The sequence below is a fragment of the Curcuma longa genome, chromosome 11, assembly GCF_044706935.1.
Source record: "Curcuma longa cultivar G26 ecotype Majalengka, Jawa Barat chromosome 11, ITB_CL_G26_1.1, whole genome shotgun sequence".
In the NCBI taxonomy this organism is placed as follows: domain Eukaryota; kingdom Viridiplantae; phylum Streptophyta; class Magnoliopsida; order Zingiberales; family Zingiberaceae; genus Curcuma; species Curcuma longa.
This window is the reverse complement of record NC_133871.1, coordinates 29,131,188-29,155,288: the sequence shown is the minus strand read 5'-3', so window position 1 is coordinate 29,155,288 and position 24,101 is coordinate 29,131,188. Positions and strand designations below refer to the sequence as shown.

Here is a 24,101-nt window from a genome sequence, read left to right as displayed (position 1 = left end):
ATACCATACTCATTTTGTTTTATATTCCATGGACGGACACACTTGAAAAGCAAACAAGGAGGATTCCACCAGCAGACTGCAACCATTCCTTTAAGAAAAGAAACAAAATAAAACAACAATTGAAGACTAATAAACAAATACGCAACGTCAGACAAGATATCGTTACATTTAACCTGCGATTAAATATTCCACCGTCTCGATAAAAGAAAAAAAAGCAAAATTTAGCTGGCACTCGTGCACATTGCTGGTCGGCCACCAACTCCTTCAGTGCATGCATATGTCAAGTTCGGTAAACAAATCTTATCCTTCCGGTGAGCATTGATACAAAACAATTACCGACCTTTTTTCGTAAATTTTCATTCATACACTGCCTTGATGCCAATTCACCATGAGAGAGAGAGAGTGACTGGATGTTCATCAGCATTTACCTTCTGGATTCGGCATTGCTCTTATTCCTGCTGAAGAGGCATGGTTGGCCGTGCCCTCACAACATTCAACACGCCTCGGGCAGTTTGCTGTAGTTGGAAAGAGAAGAAAAGGATGATATTGGATTGTTTGATTGATATGTTGTGAACTAAGGAAAGATACCTCGAAGAAAGAATTGAAGTTCAAGCGCATGAGGAATTGTCGCAAAAATGGTGCTCGTTGGCTTCCAGCAAGCCGGCTGCTACGTAATATTGTATAGAGAGAGTTGGATTTCTTATTGAACTCCTGTGAAACCAAATGATACGACAAGAGCATGAGAGCAGATATGTTGGAAGCTTTGGAAATGTTAATAAATGTGTCAGATCAGACAAAATATCATGTTATTGGCCTCCCACATAATAAAGGGAAAACACTAGATTATTCATCAGAAAAAAAAAAAGCAATAGGAAATTATAGCATTTAAGAAAATTTTAGATCTTAACCAGGTGCAGGTACATGTAATGTTTGGAAGGTTACACCCCAAATTGGTTTACAAGAGAAAACGCCTTGCATGACAACAGATTCATATGTTAACAATATATTTAGAAGTGGGCATCACAAGAATTACAGATTTAGCATGTGATCACAATTTCGACTTATCAGTCAGCACGTAAAATTGCAAACATTATTCTAAGCGCTTCTTTAATTTCTATACTTAAACAAGAAGCTGTTGTCCTTTCTATCAGAGTCCATGTAACATCTTTTCAGAGAAGAAAATCATGGAAAACCAAGGATATTGATAGAAGTTTCAGTAGAGGAAGTTTATTCATTGCCTACCTCAGCTATATGCTCCAATTCGGACATATTTGGGTTGCGTTCATACTGCTCAATGCTCCAGCAAAACTGCAGGCAAAGTTTCATAATGCTGTCCAGAATTCTAGAGACAGATCCAATATCCAGAAAGGACTGTGAAATTAAAGCTGCCAAGTACCTATGGAGCACAAATCATTGGTGTTAAACATGAAAAGCTATCGAAAGAAGAAAGAGCATTCTCATAAACTTTAAATAAGCGATCTTCATTGTTACATGGCATCTGCTAAAAACACTGCACATTACAAGAATTAAAAGCAACAAGAAAAGTCTAAGAACATAACCATGATGGCTGAGGGCAATTTTGTGAACATAAACAGACGCTTCCAGTTTTTCAAAGAAATAAAAGGAAAATCATGCATGAAAGTTTAAAAATGAGACACAAAAAAAAAGCAATTCTGGAAATAGCATACAGCAGAAATTTATATAAGGCAGAAATCTACAGTATGTGCAATGGGATCAAGAAAAGCATATAATATAAAGTTAGAAAATCATGCAAGTTCATGAAGCAACCCAAGTCACTTTAACCAAGATTGTAAGGAATAATGTAGCTCCAATGGACTGCGTTTGGTATTCCCATTCATGTGATGTAATAGCTTGACTCTAGAATAATTGGAAACTTCCATGAGAAGCTAGAATATTACTCTCCAGTGCAAAGAAATGGATTCATACATACTCTTGATGAAAGCCCACTAATTCAGTAAAATCATGAGAATCTTGCAAATGAGCTTGTAAGAGATTCCACTGAGACTCAATCACATCTACCTGCAAAATACAGATAATGAACAGTCCGACATCAATTCCTCACATTTCTAAAATATATCAGAAACCATCCCCTGAGAAAAGAAATGTTCATCTACTTACTGAGTATAACCAAATGAAACATAAATTAGCAATTTATTTTACTAGTCACTAAAATAGCTTACTGCAGATAGTTGTGACTTACATAGCTTGATGACAATGATGATTTTTTTAAAAAATTTAACACCAGAGAAAAAACTAAATATCTCATTTTCATGAACAATAAACAAGTATTCAAATTCTTCATGAACACTTATTAGCAAAGGGATTAAAAAAATAGCTTCCTTGCTCATAAATTAGTAGTGCAGTGGAAATACATTTTTCTCATAAAAGTGGCTGTCACCATAAATAGCTCAATGGTCTACTTCTGGAAATTCTGTTGGGAACCTTACTTTTGTCAAAACCAAATCCTAGAATCCTTTAAAGCTGAAGTTGTCACCAAAATATTTTTTTTATACTTACAATTATTTCAATGCTCTAAACTAATTCATAGATGTTTCTAAATATTTTTTTCTTATCAATTTTTATAATATTATTTTAAATAAATATTTTTATTTTTATTTAGATTTAGATTTGATAAATTTTCAAGGGAGTTAAGATTACATTAATATTAATGTAGTCCTCAAATAAAGATCCAATGAAGTGAAAATTAATATGAATTAAAATATTACATAAACGAACATGAAATGCATGCATATGGCAGTAACTGAAATCAATAAACTAATAGTATACTATTAGTAATCAGCCAATCAAGGCCCTACTCCAACATCCAAGCAGGGATTACAATGGTGAAATTTAGTCATATTGGTCATAATCCTTGAAGGAGTTTAATGTTTTATCTTGGCAGAATTGAAGAACAAAGCAACGTAGTTCAACAAAAATTTAGCCATATTGGTGGTCAAATATGAAGAAACATTGACTAAGTAATAAAATGAAATCCTGCCAACACAATAGCACTTGTAACTCTGAAGTTTGAAGAACAAAGCTCCTGGTTAAACATAATGCTACCAACATACAATAATTTAGCCACATATTAATTTGAATCTTGTTGCTTGCAGCTCAAAAATCTACAGTCCGAATAACCATTATGATAAACTTTACAATGAGCAAATAAAAAAAAGGCAAATGTAGAGGAACATGATACAGTTCACTATTACCTGGATATAAAATTGCAGATTCCTAATCAAGAAAGTCATGTGCTCCCTGACTCTCCACATAGGCGTGGATCGTTGCCGACAATGTCGAGGTGCAAAATTATTTTTTCTGTTCCTCCTATTCGTAGCAAAGTCAATGTGATCTTGATGCATGACTGCAGCCCATGATTTCTCTAATTCCATTTGTGTTCTCTTAAGTCGGATTAAGTACTGGAAAACCTTTCGGTACCTATACAGATTTACTGTTATTATGTCCAACATGGAATTGATCATCAGAAATTTCATTCTACAACTATTTGATATTGATATGAATCATTAAAACCTTACTAGAATGAATTTAGGCCATTACAGAGTACTGCATGGCACAACTACTTACTTAGAGATGACCTCTTGAGTAAAAAATAGCTGCAATGGCCAATCAACAGAATATTCAAGAGCAATACCATCCCAGCCATCCACCAACGACTCAGATGAAGTCTTGTCTTGTGGAGGAATTGTCATAGCAGCACTCTTTGTCTTTAAATCAACTTGAGATGTAGACATGTTAATTCCAAATGAAGGCATTCTGCGGCACAAATAGCATCACTTATTGACTCACAAGAAAAGGCATTTTTCAGAGTGAAAAATCAAATACTAATAATAAGGGCACCTTAGTGATACTCTTGAGAAGTATTTATCTTCATCCCCCACAGTCTTTAGTGCAGCCTGCATCAGATAAAATGGGCATAGCTGTAACTCTTCCAGATGAAAGTTAGCAAAAACAATTCATATCAAGCATGTGCAATCAGGTAATATGTAAAGAAGTTGTTTCATGAGATGATGAACATTAGACATTTTACAGAAACAATGTTAAATTGCAAGAATTTATAATACTTGAGCCTTACCAACTGGAAAGGGACCATCAAATCTGCTTCAGCAGTAGATTGACGAGGAGGTAGGCGCATCAATTGGCGGCTCTCTTCAAGAAAGCACTTATAATTGAGCATGGTGTTAGAATCAAGTATATAAAATAGCAAGGAAAGAATGAAATTAAAATAGTACAGGCTTTCAGCAAGAAATACTGTTGAGTATTAAATTGAGCACTTACAGTCAAGTATATAAAATAGTACATAAAGAACCATACAATTTTATTAGTGTTTTACCTGGAAGAAATCACCTTTTGCTAATAAAAAGTAATCTTTCAGAGCTTTCAGGTGTCCATTTAGATCAGCACGCACAACCACAAGCTTTTACAGGTAAGTAGTAGTTAAGTATTAGATCAAAAAGAGTGCATAGTGTGTAGTGGCCATATATACGAGTAGGAGTTACCTGCCAAAGATGATTAGCTGCAATTATGCGGATTGAACCTACAGCAGATTCAAACAACCTTTTCTGAAACTCAGATGATTTCTGCATAAAATACAAAAAAGGAATAAAAAAATCAACAATTGGCTCAATAAGGTTAAAGCATAAGCATTTTAAGTATAGACAAAACACGAATTTTGGCGCATGTGGAAAAGTTTGGATCTCCAAAAATGCTATAAACATGGCATATACTGCAGGGAGGAAAACCTTTAGCTCTTTAAGCATTGCATCAATTTTGTCAGCCTCAGATTGTGGAAGCAGATCTTCAGCAATCAAATTCATAGCTGGAGATACTTCCCTTTGGGAACTAAAAGTTGCAATATAACTTTGGACTCTAGAAGATCCTTTTAGAACCAATTGGCGCATAAAGGATTCTTGTAGTCTAAAGTTAGTAGTTGGGTTTCTTAGAACCCTAACAGCTTTACCAGCAAAAAGAATAGATTCAGCAACACGCATATGTATATACTCAGGTAGCATTTCCTGCAATTTGAAAATCATAGAAATGAATGGAAAGACAAGAATAAGGCTACCAGTTTCTAGCATCAATGCACAGAAATAACCGAATAAAGAGTAACCAAACTGTTTGCAAACTAGATTCAATAATTTATCCAACCCATGTTCATCATAGATCCTATATTAAACTGGTTTTATTAAACTGCCGAATAGGTGTCATTGGCTACAAGTTCAAATTAGCACATATGTGTTTGATATCACAAAAATCTGAATACACAGACATCATCCAGTTATAGCCCCGTGAATTAAGGCTAGAAAATTCAGCTGAATCAGATAAATCTACTTTCTCACCACTTGATTTTAATTTTTTTTTTCATTTCCCCTTTTGTTGTCAGCAATCATCAATGAGCATAGAAGAATTATTTCTCTTGTGATTGCTGGAAAGGAAAAAGGAGGAAAGAAATCAGGGGTGGTTTTCTTTGTTATTGTTTCCTCATGAACAACCTGAGTGAGGTACCTGTAAATACGATCAACCTAAGGTACCCTCTTAGTGATGCCGATTGAAGGTGCTCCTCCAACAAGCACTTTAGACACTCTGGTCTCACCTCCCTGTGCTTGGGCATATGGGCGAGTACTCAAGCACCTGGTGACATGACAATTTTGAGAATCTAATCTGATTGGATTACATGTCCAGATCCAGAATGACACTTCCGAAATAATCGCACCGTATTAGTCCATTAGCATCCAAATCTCCAGTAACAAGCATCGAATCTTTGGTCTCATAGTTCAAGCAAACAAATTGAAGTCCAAGTGTTCCACTCAGGATAATGTTTAGTAGTGGAAATGGCAGTTTGAACTCTACTCTACTAAAGTGTTGAACCTGTCTGTTTCAATGACAGAGACTGAAAAGCACAAATTTCAAATTTGATGTAGTTTCACACTAGTTGTCAGTGCCTAAGCAACTCTCCATCTTTTTACATCAAGATTTAGGCAAAAATTAGAGGTTTCCACACATCACTGATAAATTCTATAATGAGAAAAGAGGAACAATCAAAGTCAAAGATGTTCTAGATAAAGATTGACCAAAAAAAGTCAACATATAATGCAGAGAGATAACTGGTGAGATAAAATTCATGTAGATAACTTCAAATAATTTGAGATATAGGTTTAGATCTATTATAGTATACCAAAGATATATGAAATCCTGAGTGCCAATCTGTTAGAGTTGTGTCATCAGCTGATTTCTCCATAAACTTTTTGATTTGTTCAGAATGAGATAACTCACTATCGTCACTCCTTCCATCTTGTCTGCAAAATCATTAAAAGAATTTTCAAATGCTAATGTAACTGCATATTATATATTCAATGTAATAACACTGCTCCTTTAATGCTATTTAGGTTCATATTTGTTGTAAGCTACAACTTGAGTTTGAAATTTCATGTTGTGCTAGGCACTAATGCTGAAATTTACAATTCCGATAAATTGTTGGAATCTGATATTGGTTGGCATGAGTAATCTTTTTAATGTTGCCCGTGCTGGGATGGATTTGACAAATGATACAACAACTAATATTTGTTAATTGAGATATTTGTTATATTTTGTATCGCCAAATTTTAATTGAATTGGCAATTTAAATGTTATACTCTTCCTTTAAAAAAAGCAAACAAGCATGGAAGGACATTAAAGAGTAAAACAACTACATCCCAAGAGACCAACATGCTCTGGTGTTCGCTGAAGTATGTCAAAGTGTTGAGAAGGTACCATACAATAAAATTTCAATTCAATTGATTATCTAATTCTATAGTCTTAGAGTTACAAGTACAAAAATCTAAGAGAAAGGAGATTGGAGTAAATATCATTTAAATTCATCTAGGCATACTTCATCACACGTCTAAGCGTATTGTATATTGGGAGGGAACAAACTAATTGAGAGGGAATTAAAGAATCAGCATCCACATGCTTTAATGCCTTGAAGCTTGCAAAGTGTTAGCATGGCAAGGTACCAATACATCTTTTACTATAAGCCAGAAGAAATATCTATGATGATAGAATAAAGAATAGGATTCATTTTAATAGTTTGTCACACACTCTAGTTCTTCTCACATGCAAGTGCCCTCCTTATTTTGCCTCCCACGATTTGGTTACAAATTCAATTATATATTTAAACTATGAGATCATCATCTCCAACTTCCTAATAATTAAGAGCTAATAAACTAACTGAGTTACATACAAAAAGGATCTTCCTTGAATATAATTCAACTACTTATAAATTTAAATAAGCTTTCAAGCACTGCATCATTATCAAATGTATAGCAACACTACAATGTCAATGTCGTGCACAAATGAAAAAAATTACGAGCTGTATTAGACCTGGCAGTCAACCTAAGATGTCTAAGCCCTATGAGCATGTATCATAAAAATTTGATAACTTGCAGAGCTCATTCAAAGGATAAGGTCCAAGGGCTGACCATAAATGGTAGTTGCAGAGCTCATTCTAGTTTGTTGATGATTGATCATCGGGATGATGGCACACCTAGTGCTTGAGATAATTATTCGCACAGGAATTAGAGGGTAACAGTAAGGCTGCTCCTCAACTACCTGAGCACCCATATTTTAATGGCTAGCTTGCAAGGGTTAAGACCATGCGCTATTGACCTTCCAACAAAGCATTTGCAGGATTGTGTACTAGCTTCCCTAGAAAGTAGAGTTTGATTTTAGTTGAATATTAAAGAAATTAGCTAGAAGGGGAGCTTTGGGACAACTTTAAAGTTGTTGCCGTGTGACCTTGTGGTCGGGTTCGAGTCGCAAAATCAGCCTCTTGCAATACAAGGTTAGGCTGCGTACAATAGATCTAATGTGGTCCGATCCTTCCCCGGGATCCCACATTGGCAGAGGAGCTTTGTGCACTGGACTATCCTTTTTTTACTAAAGAAATTAGCTAGGAATGTAATGAACTAGCAAGCCACAAATTTCTTAATGAAGAATTGAGAGAAAAAGATTATGGATCCTTGAGGACAAGTGGTTGAATTAGGCAATCAAAGAAAAATTTATGCAAAAGGTATACTATAGATTTTCACTATACATTAAACATCATAAAAGGAAACTGCAAAATAACAGAAAGAAAGGAAAGATTTATGCGCCCTTTTATATAGTTGATAGTTGCAGTTTCTTTAAACTCAAATACCTCTGGATGAAAAATTCGCCATGCTGATCTTGAAGGATACCATATACCATCCAAGACGCAAGTTGGTTGTACATAACCTGATGACCATGCCACAGAAGCCTATGTTTTTTAACACAAAAACCAAGAAAAGAAACATATAGAAGATAAGCTCAACTTCTGTGAAAATGCAATGGAAAACAAAAGATTCAGTTCTATAATAGTAAGTGATCAAATTCAAAAAACTTATGAAAATTCAAACATGGCTTGAAATCTTAAAAAGGTGAAATTTAGTAGATCTGGAAAACAAATAGCAAGATATAAGCATCCAATATAAACCTATACCCATGGTATAGAGCCTAACACAGGTAGCTGCTTCAATTTTGTACAACAGTGTCTGATATAGATCACACACACAAGTTTTATTTTATCTCCATTGAACTGAATGATCTTTCTCTTTTCAACAAACACATTCTTAGGAAAACAAGAAAATATCATATGCTCTAACTCAGCAGTCAACAATAGATACACAAGAATATTTTCAAGTGATGAGACATCTGTTCTAAATTTATTGCAGTGACATCTAAATTGCATAATTGAGCCCTGCATCAGCTAGAAAAATGAGAAGACAAGCAGTTTTCTGATGATCATGTAAACAAATGTTTAGAAAAATGAGTCATCAAGGCTTTGGAAGTGATACAAAAGAAACTACCTTTGAATGCATGCTTGCAATTCAGGAACCCCACAATGGCAACGCTTGTGCAAAAGATTGAGTAGTTGTCCCCCTCGTATGTCTTCGCGTTCAATTTCCACAATGAGTTCGTACAGAGGAGGTAAAAGAACCTCAAACTAAAATGTTTTTTTTTCAATAATTACCAACAAGAAAAAAAATTAAATGAGAACAAAGTTCAATAACACAATACTAAACAAACAAAAAAATTGAAAATTTTCCTAATTTAACAATGATAACAAAATTTTAAATAACACAGCCATTTATCCATAGCCTCATCCTTAGTGAACTAGAAACAAACAGTAAAATGAATTTCACGTATTTAGCAAGTTATTGATAACACAAAACTTCAATCCCAAATTTCTATAAAAGCTAAAACTTTCCAGTATACAGAAATTAAAAATACCTTATTCAGGCCTTGGGTCACAGTTGCCAAAATAGGCAATGGATCAGAGAGCAAATTCTGCTCAATCTGAAGGACGGCAGCTCTATAAACTGATAAAATCTCCACAAGGCCATTAGCAATGGCCCTTCGATATGCACTTCCTTTTCTCACTTTGTCTTTCTGAACTTCAAGGTCTTGAGATAAAGAGAAATTTTTTGCTGAATGTATAAAACTTAAATTCCGTGATTTTGTGGCAAATTGATCAAGTTCCTTATAGTAGAAACCTAACGATACAAGCCTTTCAATAAGGCTCCTGAAAAAATTGGATTAACATTCATATTATAGGATGCAAACAATTTACATCTAAACATTATGAGTTAAGAATAACAGCATACAAAATAACTTTCACAATATACATTATTTCTTAAAAGGTGAGAACTGAGTGGCAATAATTATCAAAACAAGCTGATAAAAATGATCACAATGCGGTCATGCTTAGAGCAGATGCGGAACGCAGACAGAAGCATCAAAATAGAACGCATATCATATGCAACATCTTTTTATCAGTCCACACTTATAATGCTAGGATATACGGCAGAAGCGAAACCCCGGTTGCTATAATCACAAATGGAAGTTAATGGGTTTGCAACAAGCATAATCCATCCGCAAATAGAGATTTTTTAACTCGTGGTGGGAGGATAAAACAAACTAACTTTAAATCACAAATTAATTTTATGTCCAGGGAAGAGAAGCCATATCATGGATCCAATTCGCCGGCAATATACTCATTCAAGTAACTTTAAACAAACTACTTCGAGTAGACGGAGTCGAGAACCTTTCGGAGGGGTGGAGGAAGGATAGATCTGGGGCGAGTTTGAAGGTGGGCTGCTCCGGGAACTGGTGGGGCGGACCAGCAAGGCCGCCCAACCCTAGGGTTTCTGCCTGCTCCCGCTCGTCGATGACGAAGTCGCCTGTGAAGCCGAGAAGCGCGAGGAGGAGTTCGTGCAGCATTCCCGCTCTTCCGCTACAGGCATCAGCGAAGATTGAAGCAATGGCGTCGTCGCCACAACTGCCACACGAATCCAAGAAACTGCGACTGAGCGAGAAGCTTCAATTTATTCAATTCAATTATTTCAAAAAGGTTAATTCTTAATAATTATGATTTGAGGGGGTATTTTCCAAAATGACGCCATTTATGTTTCTGTTATAATACGTTACGCTATTGAAGAATCATACCCGTCGATTTAGTTCATCCCGGTATATTCCTTCCGATCGGACGGTCCTAACGCGAGATAGGGTATTTTTGCAACTTGACCCTCCGGTATCGTTCACGGAGGCGGCGCATTGCGTCTATAAACAGAGCACAGCTGGCCTATGCGATCGCTCTCTTGGATCGCGGCTCTCGCTGTTCCTTGTTGGCTTTTGCTTGACTCTTCTCGCTCAGTAATCATGTTGTTGTACCAGGATCTTCTCACAGGTAATGGAGTAGATCTTCTTCATCCTTTCGATTTGATGCCTGTTTGCGGGATCCTCTTTTGTATTGCGTTATTGTTGTTTGGAGTTAAAACTGATATTTGTTACTGGCCTTTAGTACTGATTGTCGTCTTTCCGGTTTAGTCTAACTGCCCTCTTTTGCAAGGGGCAGTGACGCGGTGGTTTGAAATCTATATGGAGTTTTGAGAATTCGAACCTCTTCTAATTGTTTGGTGTGTGTCGTTACTGTCTAGCGATGAAGGTCTCGAACTTTCTGAGGAATTGTATGAAGCAGGCATCTAAACTTGTAGCCTTGCTTTTTTCTTCTAGGAACTCTATGATCATGATCACTGCGCCAGTAATATATTGAAGGATCAAAATTTAAAGCTCAGATAACAAATTTATAAATTTGTTTTAAAAAACTACTTTATTCAGAATAGTTTTCATATAAAAAGTCTGTAAAATAATATAATATTCAGAATATTTATCCATATCTTAAAATTCGACAATGTACAAATAATTGTTTTATTTAATTATAGTAAAAATTAAAATGAAATGAACAAAAAAAGAAAAAAAATTGATTATCAACAAATGGATTGTATAAATTGACTTTTGAGTTTAAAATTTTGTTCCGAATCCGGAATTTAGTCCCCAGTCAAAAAAATTGTGTTGTGTGTGTGTGTTTAGATTAAGCTGACAAATGGTGTCTAAGAGGAGGGGGAGAAAGAAGAAGAGGAGGAATCACTAGTACTAGATAAAGCTTCTCGAGACACAAGTAACATGACATTACATTTATGCTTTTACTCATGGTTGATATTTCACTCTATTCAATTTTTATGCTTTTTGTTATATTACATAACATTTATCCCCTTTTTCAATTTAATTTTTAATATATTGGGTTTAGTTTGATTTCTTATTGTGATTTGCTTATGGTTATATTTACTTTTTAATGGATAGCCTTTTTTTAGTTTTACAATCACATAAAATAAGATTTATATTGTATCTGATTGGATGGAAATAATTCGCCCTTAGTTTTTATTTTCATTCTGATTCGTAAAAACTCTAAAATGTGAATAATAACATGTCACGTATACAAATTATGTAATACACTCCTGATAGCCATGTGTTTTAGTAATCGCCTTATGTTCATCCAGGTGATGAGCTCTTATCTGACTCATTTCCATACAAGGAGATCGAAAATGGAATGCTGTGGGAAGTTGAGGGAAAGGTATTAAGCTACATATAACATTTGTTAATCAAGCAGTTATATTTAATTCATATTATTGTATAAATTGATTTTTCATTTCACATACCAAAGATATTCAGATGTTTCAAGTTCAGTTACAGAGCACATCTGAAAACCTTTCTTGTGTAATTGTTTCAACAGTGGGTGGTTAAAGGAGCTGTTGATGTCGATATTGGTGCCAACCCTTCTGCAGAAGGAGGGGAAGAAGATGATGGGGTTGATGATACCGCGGTCAAGGTGGTCGATATTGTCGATACCTTCAGGCTTCAGGCTAGTATTTTACTTTCAGCTAGTCAGTTTCACTTTTTTAAGTCTCAAATTATTTGTGAGAATCTGATACAATTCCATTCTTCATACTGTAGGAACAACCAGCGTTCGACAAAAAACAATTCGTAACCTATATGAAGCGCTACATCAAGTTATTAACACCTAAACTAGAGCCTGAGGTGCAGGAGTTGTTTAAGAAGCACATTGAACAAGCTACAAAATTCTTGCTTTCAAAACTCAGCGACCTTCAATTGTAAGCATCTTTTTTAATCAGTCATTGTTTACAAATTTTGTCCTCTGTAGTTTGTCTAAAGTCTTCTTTTGAATTTTCTACTTGTTTATATTTCCATTGTATGTCTATGATGTATGCTCATGTCTTCTCGATAACTATAATCCAGATCCATAACTTTCCTTGCCCAGAATTCATTCTGGCTTTGATTAGATCTTATTAATCTAAATTCGTAGTTGTCAATTAAATCTTTTTTTTACAAGTGATAAATACTTTAAATATCAATATAAATAGTTCTTAATATCATAACATTAGCTGCTTGCTTACCACATGCATTGCGTAATGAGTTTTCACCTGGTGAATTCTTTCGAGTAATATCAGAATTTTTGTGCAGTTTTGTAGGCGAAAGCATGCATGATGATGGCAGCTTGGTTTTTGCTTATTACAAGGAGGGTGCTACTGATCCAACATTTCTGTACTTCGCAAGTGGTTTGAAGGAGGTCAAATGTTGAGTCATGTAGGCAAGTTTAACTAATCTTTTAGCCTTATGCTATTATGGGAGACAAATAAAGCTTCTTGTCACAACAAATTCCTGTCACAAATTTGTGACGGAAATCTGCACCGTTCAATTTTAAAGTTAAGATTAAATCCAGACCGTAGATTGAATGGGTGATTGTGATGGCTTGGATTTAATCTTCTATTTTAAAATCTAACGGTCCAGATTCCTGTCACAAATTTGTGACAGGAATTTGTTGTGACAAGAATCCCAACTGTATGAGAGACATAGTAATGCCTGGTTAATTTTTATGTTTTGTTTTGTTAATGCATCTCCTTGCGAGTTATGAGAATTCTGTAATGCTAAGCATTCTGTAATCAGATCAGTATAGTAGTTGTTAGCTGTGCAGTCAGGTTGATGAATGTTCTTTAGAACGTAGGCAAGAAAGTGGTTGTAAATTTCGAATATCTCCAATAAACCAACTGTTTCAGAATGGATATGAATTCACATTGAAATGAGAAGGCTGAAAGTTTCTTGCTGTTAGATCTAGAGTTCCTCTGTTAAGACAAAAAAACACTGAAAATATTTACCATTTGTTCCCTCTAACCTCATCAATTGCACTTCGTTACATGTTTGTAGCAGGATTGTTGTCATTCCTCACTGCATCTCTATCAGGATCATTTCCAAGTGGTCCTCCAAAAAAGATGGATCGTTCAGTGAACATCACTCTTTCTTGTCGCGATAGTGGAGGCATCACAGAGGATGAAGTTTGTTGAGCGGGCTTCCAGCGGGAAGCATCAGTTTCTGCAGAACGATAAGCAAGGGGAATCCGAGAGGTTCTGGCATGGACATCAGCGCTACTGCTTCCCGCAGATGCAGGCACTGAGACAAACCTGCCAGCTTCTTGATCCCAAACGACACAAGTTCTCTTGTGATCCCTAACACCCATAGATGCAGATTGGAACACTGGATTGGTAAGTTGGATGGAAGGAGGAACCCTCGGAGCGATCTGAGGTGGTCGGCCGGCAAGTGGTGGTTGAAAATTCCGTATGTCAGGAACAGCAGGCTCGCGGACACGAGCAGGACTGCTTAGGCTGCTTGCACTTTGTGTACTGGTTTCAAAATCTTCCCTGCTAGCAACACTTTGCATGCTAGACTTTCTTGAAGGAGATAGTTTCACCTCGCTTCGGGAATCTCTGGTCACTCTGTAATCCATGCTCAAGCTGCTGCGCACACTTGCCTTTCCGCTTGAACTATATTCAGCATCAAATGCACGTCGAGCATCTATGGGTCGTAGGACCGAAGACGATGCCCTGGCTTTGGCTGCCGCTCGTATCGCTTCATTAGAGTCCAACTTGGCGAGCTTCCAAGCACTGATCTTAACATTCTTCTTCGTCGATTTGTTAGCCCTTTCTACATACCCAGCTGCATCAGGATCAACAGTTGAGGGCACCATGCCAGGCTCTAAATGAGAGATAACTTCATCCTGATGACAGGTAACGAACAACAATAAGTGAAATACAAATGTGTGAATATCCTACGATCAAGTACTAATATCTGATCTTAAGTTCATAATTATCGCAGTCATCGAGCCTCACCTGTTGATCGACAAATATCCGAGGCGGTGTGCACCATACACCTTTATACTGAAGGTTAAGAGAACTTCCAATGCTTAATCCAGTTGTTGCTGAATTAGTAGGGGAATAAAGAGGATTTGGTTCTTCTTCATCTCCTGATGCAGGGGGTGCCTCACTCATTGCTCTCATTGCGACAACATATTCATAGGTAGTAATTCCCTGAAATTGAGGATGATAAACCGATGATTTGAAATCCAATTAGGAATTCTTCAGAACCAAGTTTTGAGAACAACCTTTTTTATCAATATCATATGGAAAAAGAACAGTTCGCCCAGAGGTACGCATGCCAGCAACGATAGTGCAGTACAAATGGCCTGCAGAAGCAGGATGAATATGCAATCAGAAAATGGGATCAGCCATTGCAACAATATGTTGATACACAAAGATCATGAAACAAAACTCCAGAGGCCAGACTTCAGCTACCCTTATCCACTTAGAATAGTGGTTTTCTAACTATGCTCAGATTGGGATGGTACCAACAATTCTGTTATAGATCTACTGTCATTATCTAATAAGTTTCCTGCATCAAAAATCGACAACAGAAGCCGATGTAAATCAGTAAAGTCAAAGGTATCATTTCCATATGAGACAATTTCAGCTGATTTATCAAACATGGGCACATTCTGCCACTGATATATACCAATATTTAGTGAACTACATTCAGTCAGAGTAATAAGCCCATTCCTATTTGAAGACCTAGAGGTATATAAATTGTGAGAGATTACGCATGATATAATATTGGGCTTCTGTTTTTCAATGGTACCAGCTGGATGATGTGCTTAGGTAGATAGGGGGGTAGACTTCCTAGTGGCTTATTTGAACCCTTCGATTACCGAGGGGCGATATTTTCCAAATCTGTGCGTCTCAACTAGGTTTACAAAGGTGTGAACCTAGTAAAGGAAGCACCATCAATGGTGACACTATCTCCTATTTTAGCATTAGAGGCTTCATCTACTTTGCTTTCACACCTAATGTCCCTGTTCAATATCTACAGCTAATGCATAAGCATACAGAACATTGACGGGTACACACGAAATTGCAAATAAGACATCCTTGATCGGCGAAACTTACCACAACAACCGCAAAAGGAGCACGAGAGAACCCATTGCCAAGCTTTTCCTTGATATTACTCTCTGTGCCCTTCTTATCAACAAAACACAGTGCAAGAACAGCAATACCTACTCCACATTCAATTGCAAGCTAGCAATGATACAATACAGATTAACAATTAGATATCTTATAAAGCATAAAGGAAAAAACATTCTACATACCCAAATGAGACTAGTGGCCATGAGAGCTATGAAGCTAGTGTAATTTTTCCTCCCCACACAGTTATTAAGCCACTGTCAACAGGTGCATAAAGGAAAACATATTCTTAATGTCAAGCCACCAGCCAAGGAGATGCTGAAAAGACGACGTTTATTGTGGAATAAGCTTACCCGACAATGGTGATCAAACCCATCGACGCATTTGTCACAGCTTCTGCAATGTTTACTAAATTTGCGCACCTGCAGGTCCAAAGATCAAAATATGATTTGACAAAACCAAATACATAGGTGACATAATGAGATAATCTGCAGCATTGTCTGAAAAGATTAAATTGATTCCAAGTGACAAGCTTGCATTATCCATAGAAGATATAACTGATCTTGCAGTTAGAGGATTGAATACATAGTAACAGACAATCTCAAATAATATCAAAAAAATTCTTGTTATTTTCCACAGATTTTAGTTATTGACAGAACACAACATAAGCAATGAAAAGTTGAAAGTCCCAAGTAATCAGGGTCACCTGCATGTGCTTATTAAAAAAGAAAAATAAAGCTATAAATTGTCATGAAAAAAGCTCAAAAGTCAGGATAAAGATGCCAAAGCAACACCCTTAGGAGTTAACTTAAAAATCTTGATGCATGATCCAAATTCAAGAACTCTATCAAGGGAAGAGACCAGACAGATTTTATGCTTGAGAGAAAGATCAAGATGTCATGATCTCTTTATGTAATTCTGACAATCTGATAATTTGATATTATATTTCATATAATAGCAAGTGATAGAAAATCAGATCAAGCTTCATAAAAGTTACCATCATCATTCAAGTCATAATGGAAAACAAAAGTTTTCAATTTTTCACATAAAGAATGAGAATAAATGGATAGAAAGATTCTAAAAAAGAATTTGCAATGTAGAACAAATACCTCAGAGTTGCACAAGGTGCAGAACAATGCATCCTCTCCACCAGGTTCAATTTCTTCATGTTTGAGACAATCTTCTTTAGCAAATAATGCACATACAAACCCACCAGAACCACAACAAGCAGAAGACCTTCTTCGTGGCCCCATTATAGGATTCAATTTGGGATCTCCTGCGATAGAATCCTTTGAATTAGAGCATGCATCCAAAGAAATCCATGTTATGATAAAGTTCAGTACAATCTAGTCCAATTGCACTATTTGCAACCTTTGAATCCATACCTACGTCTTGCAAACATGGTTCGTTCTCTACTTCGTTGTCAAACTTTGGCATAACTCCAGGATCAGCAGGGTTAATTCGTGTGCATCGCACATACAAGATAAAAACAGCTAAAGCCTGAAAAAGAATCCAATATTGAAATTCTTATCATAAGAATAATGCATAAATTTCTATGTAATAGTCTCATTGCATGAAGTGCCTACATACCAGGGGAGTGTAAACAATGATGGAAGCATATACAAGGATATCTTTGCCTAGAAAAGGCGCAAAGAAGGCATAAAATGCAACAACCAGAAGAAAGAACACTGTAATAGCAATGACCTGCAGAAGACAAATAGATCCACAAAGTCATTAATGAGAGATAAACTAAAGAAGTAATTCACATGATTAAAGGATATATGGGTATTAAGAGCATACATCTGGCATAAATAATTATTTATCTAAGGTAGCCTGAAATACATGATGATTACAGCTTGAAATTAAATCAAACTAAATTAAACATAAATGTGAGCTAGGGACATCGAAGTTTTATCGGGCTCAATTTGGATCACAAATTTACTTTAATTGGATTATGTTTGTCTCTAACAGTATTAAATTGGGTTCATTTCAGCTCTCTGTAATACTCAAGCCCAAAACTGGTATTTACACTAGGCAAATACTTTGAATCTCGAGTTACATAATTTCATATAATACACATCATCTTGTCTGATGACTAATTATTCATGATAGCAAATCTCAAAAAAAATTAAGACCTATACCGACCAGAGTAATTTGCGATGGCGTGAGCAATATATCGTGTTTATTAGAAAATTTTAGCATGGCATAATGCACGCTTGTATGGGTGAGGTGCCGCCTAGGCCCTGAACAAAGAAGGGAATTGTTCATGTTTATCTTCAACAGTAACAATAATCCGACCCCTTTTCTGTTAGCACTAAAAAAGACTTTTGAGATGGAATCTACTCTGAGATTCTTCAAGAAACATTGTTGAGAAAATGAAGAATGAATCAATTGAACAAATGGGACCCGACTAAAGAAACAGAAGTATTGTCAAAAGGGAAACATTCTTGAAAGAAGTTCATAGAATACCTGCAGGTAGCAACTTCCTGTTAAACGGATACCTCAACGAATCGTACTTATGTCAAACGCGAGAAAAAAGCAAGTGTTCGGGAACTTAATCTGACTATTTTGCTAGAGTTAAGAAACCAAAAGCAAGTTATTTTTTATTATTATGGATTCCAAACTTGGATCTGGAAACTAAACAAAAGAAAAGCCAAGAATTAATGGCTTGACAGATCTGACAGCCAAACAAGAAAGAAGGCGACGTTGGAGATTTTTCTGCAATAAGAACACAAAAAAAAAGGACTTTTAAAGATCAAAAATTTCATAGAAGCAATGGCCAATAACACTAATGGTCTCAAATCCAAACTGTGTAGCGCAAGACTCGCCATTTACAACACTTTATGAACGAGAGGAACCAGCAATTCGCAACCGGAAACACAGCGCCCAAGAGTTCGCGGCAGCAGGTTATCAGAAACCCAAGACGAGCCGCTCAAACTCGTCAAACAAGCGAAAAGGACGCATTTTGAACGAATCCATACCTGGAAGTTATGTGCAGGAAGCTGCCACCCATGCCGCCTCGCCATCGTCGAGGGGAGAGCACTCTCACCAGCACTTGGGATCACATAGATTGAAGGCGAACACCGAGGAGAACGCGCCGGGGCCGAAAGCGAAGATTCTTGAGCCCCGAACGAGGACGGGCAAGAGGAAAAGGACAAAAAAGGGGCCTCCTTTCGGGCCTCAGGAGGGCAAAAAGTAGGAGGATTTGGTACCGGACCTGCTCAGCAGTTGAACCCCGCTTTGGGTGGGTGGGTATGGGGACAGAGAGAGAAAGCATGAGCTCTGCAGCAGGCCTTGGTGGACATGGTCGCTGAGAAGAGCCGCCCTGTCGCTCTCCCCCCTCGTAACAAGGATAACGAGGGTGTGTGCGCTGTGCGCACAACCTAATCTGTGAGACGGAGGAGTTCCTTTGCTTGTTCGATGCGTGTGCGCGGCGATGAATACAATTTAAGCGAACATTAAAAAAACTATTTTTATTTCTATTTTTTTATTAAACAAATAATAAAATATCATTCAATACATTTATTTAGTTAATAGTAAAAAATAAGGAGTCCCCGCATACGGAGACTAATATTAATGGGCTTTACATGGGCCATAAATAGATTGATTAATTGGGCTAGATCAGCCCAGCCCATTAACATTTCACAGAGTACCCTGAAAAATTCAATAGAAAAAAAAAGTTAAATTGAATTTTGGATTAAATTCAGTTACAAATATAAAGTTTATTATTTTGTATATTTACTTAGTTTAAACATGACTATTAATCTAATAATTGTTTTCAAAATGACCAAACTATTCATAAAAATATATTGCATGGCAAATTTCCAATAAATCATTTTGTATGAGACTAAATTTTGCTTAGTTTGTGCACTTTAATAGTTTAATGTGGCAAATCATTAGATGTATGATTGACTCCTTAAAAGGCTAGATATTATTATTATTATTATTATTATTTTTTGTTCTTAAACGGTACCAAGTAGAATGGAAAGATACATTAATATAATCTCTCCCAAATCTAGTCCTAATAATTAAGATTAACAAATTGTTTAGTTTAAACAAGTCCTAATCTCGCAAATTAATTAAGGCATTATTGTATGGTGGACCAACTCCACAGACTTTTTTTCTCCACAAAATAATTAGAAAGCATATGCTTTTGGCATATGCCCTCGCTCACCCACTTGAGATCGATGTCCTAATTCTTCCACAATCTGAGAAGAAACAAAATACATAGATAAAGATTTTAATTTCCATTTTTAAGTCAAGAATAAGATGTCAAAATGTTTAATTTTTTAAGGATATTTTATGCATGAAAAAAATAAAATTATTTTTTTTTTCATCTATTGCCACGCATATCACAAGGATAAAGTACCCTACTCAACTAACTTCGTTGACTTATACCCACCCACGTCGACTTTGTAGGTGGGAAGTCAATGCCTGATCATTTTATTTTTATTTTTTTTTCAAAATATACAATTATTTTTAAAAAAATAAATAAATTATAAAATTGTTAAAACTAAAGAGAATCTAATTCCATGTGTAATCGCATTCATTACAACCATGAGAAAGCGAAAGGGACATAGAGTGTGTGCTATAGACACAAAGGACCTAATTCCGTCTCCATCATCATTGTTGCACGATGGATGCAACAATAATAAGAGCACTAGCATCACAAAAAGGCAAAGGCAACGCGAAGCCACTTTTTTTTTTTTTTCAATCTCTAAATATTTATAATATAATAAGCGATTGTTAGTTATTGTTAAATTTGATTATTTGAAAAATATTTTTTGACATTCAAAATTTTATATTACTCATTCAAAAATTCAATCAAATTTAAATATGAGGGCAATATTTATTTTGATTTAAAATTTTCTAGCATAAAATGATTAATGAATTTAAAACTTTTTAAAAAAATTAATATATTTTTAAAAATCTCTTTAATATATTTATACTTTTAAAATTTTAAACTCATAAAGAAAATAATTTATCATAAATTTATTATAAAATTTAAGATGATAATTCTCACAGGCATTAATGTATTTATATATGAATTTACATAACAAATTGAGAATAATAAATGTTTAAATAAATAAAATAAAATTTATTTTAAATATGAAAAAAAATACTAATATTTTATAAATTGTAAAACTTGAGCATCCGAAATGGATAATATTGAAATTTACTCGCGTGTAAAATGGCGGAAAAATAAAGAAAAAAAAAAAACACTAAGTGATTGTTGGTACGTCGTTATCCAATAGTTTCTGGACACCGCATAGCTGGTACCTAACTTGATGACGTCAGAGTAGGCGAATTCATGTTTACCTGGAGGGATCAAAGGAAGAGAGGAAGCTTTCCGTTGGAGGAATAAAAATATCAGCGGAGAGAAGTGAAGTTCCTCTTTTGATTTTTCTCGATGCATGTGGAAGATTCTAGCAGGCGGCCATGGCCTTGATTGATATTGATATTGATATGGAATGACGTGGAAATCGACAGTTACCTATTCAATTCCCTCTTTACTACATCCTTAGGACAAAGTCAACATCTTCAATCATAAGGATTATAATGCTGGCGGATGCACATTCGAATATTCAGCGTCCATGATTGACTGTGTCTGAATAAATTGAATCAATCCAAATTAATTCGATCAATTTTTTTTAGCAAATCAAATCGATCGAAGTTTGTTAATAAAATCGAATTAATATAAAATCTATCATTTCAATAACTAACTGTCGAATGATCTACAGTACAGGGACTCACGTCCTCAGTCATAGTGCTGCGGTAGGACATGCGTGTGTAACCAAGGACTCACGATTCGATCCCCAGCTACGGCTTATTTGTAAAAATTTTCCTTCAAATGAGGATCGCAATCAAAGGATGCTGAGCATCTGGGTTGGCTGCTGCATGCGCTTCCTGATTTACCCCAGGGACCGCAATCAAAGGATGCTGAGCGCCGCTCACTTAGCTACCAGGATTCATAAACTCTAGTACTTAACCTGGAGGTATAGAGTTCGAATCCTGGGAAAGGTAAAAATCCACTGGCCAGGGGTGAAAAGACCTAGTCAGTAACGGCACGGCCAAAGGTCGTCGGTTGACGACATAAGGGGTCGCCAGTTGGGCCGCCCAAGGGACCGCCAAGGGGCCGCCAGTTGGACCGCCCAAGGGGCCGAGGGGCCGGGTCGTTACAATAAAAAGGCGCTCACTTGGCTACCAGAATTCACAAACTCTAGTACTTAACCTGGAAGTCTAGAGTTCGAATCCTGGGGAAGACAAAAATCCACTGGTCAGGGATGGAAAGACCTAGTGAGTAACGGCACGGCCAAGGATCATCGGTTGACGACATAAAGGGTCGCCAGTTGGGCCGCCCAAGGGACCGCCAAAGGGCCACCAGTTGAACCGCCAGTTGGGCCGCCCAAGGGGCCGAGGGGCCAAGTCGTTACACTCAATTCACAAATAAGTTTTAGTTTTGAAATGATTCACCGGGTCAATGGTATTATTATTTTTTAGCTAGGATTAAATATTCAAAATTTTTCACGAACCTGTTCACTCCGACCGGTCCCATCCTACTCCGTTCTACAATGGATTGATCACGATCCGTTGGATAGCTCTGCGTGTGAATCTCACACCGCGTCGAAGTATTCTCCCTCGACAAATTAATGAAATTATCCCCACCCCATCCAGCAACCACTAACCCCTGTGGGCCCCACCACCTGATGAAATTATGAAATTATTATACACGTCTCTCCCTTCCCCCACTGGGGCCCACTCCAGACCTGGTGGGTGTGCGTGTGTTTTTTTTTTAACATGGACGAGGTCGATCTTTCGCAGATTATAAACCATATAATAAGCCCCTCCTCAGCCAGCTGTCAGCTGTCCCTTGCCTTCTCGGAATGAAATTTAAGATTATCAAATTATTACAACCACTTTTTTTCTCACCATAAAAAAAAAATTGAGAAAAATAAAAATAAATTTTTGTGGAGCTCTGTTTTCATATTTGTTGTTCGTCACCATCTCATTGACCAACGTTGCGATTTTTTTTTTGTTCATCTTTTTTTTTTATTGAACAATTAATGGCTCAAAATCGAGATGTGAGGTACTAACCATCCTGCATCGGTTTCAAAATAGTGTCACAAATTAGTACGATCAATTATTATTAATGTGATTAGATCCAATATTTCATTAAATTTTTTATTCTGATAAGGTTTTTTTTTGCCTTTCATGATTGGCAAAGTCAACCCAATAGTCATTCATCAAAACGTCTAGATTCGAACCTCTGATCAATTTTTTAGATAGATATTTAAAGATTAGATCTCAATTTTAATAAATTAATGGATAAATTTCTTTTAATAGACGATTGATGTTGTGGTCTCAAATTATTTTTATGGGACTGAATTAATTATTCCAGAATTAATCAGTATAAATAGGATACCAAATGGCAATTAAAAATAATAAATTTTTTTTTGAAAAAATGTAATCATTTATAGTACAAGTTTACAAACACACATTAATAAAATGATTTGTTTTATTATAATTATTTAAAGGACAAAAATTAAAAGGTGATTCCTTATTTTTGTTGTTGTTAAATATAATCCCTTTATAAAAAAACTATTAAAAGATGTCTCATATCCAATTATAGTTAAAATTATTTTAACTAGTTGAAAATAATTAAATATTGATAAAAAGGTATTCTAATATTAGTAAAAAAATGATTTAGTTAAAATTGATCAAATAGTATTGAATTTTTTTATTTAAAATTATTACAATTAAAATAATGTTAATAAAAATTATTATAATATAGATTAATTTTAATCGATACAAAAACATTCATAATCGTTCAATAGCTTGCAAAACTTTAAATTGTTTTTGATGATATTTCAACAATTAAATCCACAAACATCATAAATCCAATACTAATATTATTTTATATTTTGACCTCTAAAAGAATATTACAACCTATAATATTTTATATATAATTTTGATGGCCAAGGTATTATTAAACTATTTTAGTTAAATACCTCTTAAATAATCTCATACATAAAAAACTATTAAGGTAATTTGCCTAAATATCTTAATGATCTTAATTGGCCAAAGTTTTAAAATGTAAAACTGTAAATAAATTTCCGAGAGTATCGTGACTATATTATTATTTTAATCACTTAAAAGACTATTAAAATATTTTAGTGATATCACATTAATATCGTTGTGTCTCGAGAGCATTATTAATATTAAAAAAATCGATGTGTGCTCTTTTATAGCATTTTAAAAAATACTAAACCTCGAGGGCCCTTTGGTAAAATGTCGTATTTACTGGTTTACATAAACGTCATTAATTCGGGGCTAAAAAGGCAGGGAAGTTTGTAGTAACAAACA

The 24,101-nt window shown here is 35.6% G+C and overlaps 3 protein-coding genes across 4 annotated transcripts; 1 reads left to right on the top strand and 2 right to left on the bottom strand.

Annotated features, from left to right (window-relative positions):
• Window positions 1–68: 68 nt before the first annotated feature.
• On the bottom strand, window positions 69–10,356 carry LOC141838643 (gamma-tubulin complex component 4). Of its 2 annotated transcripts, XM_074726180.1 has the most exons (17): window positions 10,139–10,356; window positions 9,325–9,616; window positions 8,901–9,037; window positions 8,213–8,311; window positions 6,215–6,335; window positions 4,782–5,054; window positions 4,539–4,619; window positions 4,373–4,456; window positions 4,115–4,201; window positions 3,880–3,935; window positions 3,607–3,795; window positions 3,234–3,459; window positions 1,952–2,040; window positions 1,243–1,396; window positions 589–711; window positions 426–515; window positions 69–394 (listed from the first exon to the last, which is right to left on the bottom strand). In XM_074726180.1, the coding sequence occupies exons 1-16, from the start codon at window positions 10,312–10,314 to the stop codon at window positions 450–452; spliced, it is 2,253 nt and encodes a 750-aa protein (XP_074582281.1). In that variant the 5' UTR covers window positions 10,315–10,356; the 3' UTR covers window positions 69–394; window positions 426–449. The 2 variants fall into 2 exon arrangements, with proteins under 2 accessions (XP_074582281.1, XP_074582280.1); XM_074726179.1 differs by having other exon boundaries at window positions 69–515.
• Window positions 10,357–10,680: 324 nt separating this feature from the next.
• On the top strand, window positions 10,681–13,529 carry LOC141838494 (translationally-controlled tumor protein homolog). Its single transcript, XM_074725996.1, has 5 exons — window positions 10,681–10,780; window positions 11,931–12,004; window positions 12,164–12,292; window positions 12,385–12,542; window positions 12,913–13,529. Exons 1-5 carry the CDS (start codon window positions 10,753–10,755, stop codon window positions 13,028–13,030), a joined length of 507 nt encoding a protein of 168 aa, XP_074582097.1. The 5' UTR covers window positions 10,681–10,752; the 3' UTR covers window positions 13,031–13,529.
• LOC141838493 (putative protein S-acyltransferase 19) lies at window positions 13,518–19,139 on the bottom strand. Its single transcript, XM_074725995.1, has 10 exons — window positions 18,719–19,139; window positions 17,328–17,441; window positions 17,123–17,237; window positions 16,847–17,013; window positions 16,091–16,159; window positions 15,923–15,994; window positions 15,723–15,851; window positions 14,885–14,965; window positions 14,613–14,810; window positions 13,518–14,500 (listed from the first exon to the last, which is right to left on the bottom strand). The coding sequence occupies exons 1-10, from the start codon at window positions 18,761–18,763 to the stop codon at window positions 13,640–13,642; spliced, it is 1,851 nt and encodes a 616-aa protein (XP_074582096.1). The 5' UTR covers window positions 18,764–19,139; the 3' UTR covers window positions 13,518–13,639.
• Window positions 19,140–24,101: the final 4,962 nt, after the last annotated feature.

Excerpts from the sequence above, each read along its gene's own strand:
- LOC141838494 (XM_074725996.1), top strand. The coding sequence starts at position 10,753 with ATGTTGTTGTACCAGGATCTTCTCACAG. Across the intron at positions 12,005-12,163 it reads TGTGGGAAGTTGAGGGAAAG|TGGGTGGTTAAAGGAGCTGT; the intron begins GTATTAAGCTAC and ends TTGTTTCAACAG. Across the intron at positions 12,293-12,384 it reads TCGATACCTTCAGGCTTCAG|GAACAACCAGCGTTCGACAA; the intron begins GCTAGTATTTTA and ends TTCATACTGTAG.
- LOC141838643 (XM_074726179.1), bottom strand. The coding sequence starts at position 10,314 with ATGCTGCACGAACTCCTCCTCGCGCTTCTCGGCTTCACAGGCGACTTC. Across the intron at positions 4,457-4,538 it reads CAGCTAATCATCTTTGGCAG|CTTGTGGTTGTGCGTGCTGA; the intron begins GTAACTCCTACT and ends TACCTGTAAAAG. Across the intron at positions 1,397-1,951 it reads TTAGTGGGCTTTCATCAAGA|GTACTTGGCAGCTTTAATTT; the intron begins GTATGTATGAAT and ends TGTGCTCCATAG.
- LOC141838493 (XM_074725995.1), bottom strand. The coding sequence starts at position 18,763 with ATGGCGAGGCGGCATGGGTGGCAGCTTCCTGCACATAACTTCCAG. Across the intron at positions 16,160-16,846 it reads GCACCTTGTGCAACTCTGAG|GTGCGCAAATTTAGTAAACA; the intron begins GTATTTGTTCTA and ends TTGGACCTGCAG. Across the intron at positions 15,852-15,922 it reads TGGCCACTAGTCTCATTTGG|CTTGCAATTGAATGTGGAGT; the intron begins GTATGTAGAATG and ends TATCATTGCTAG.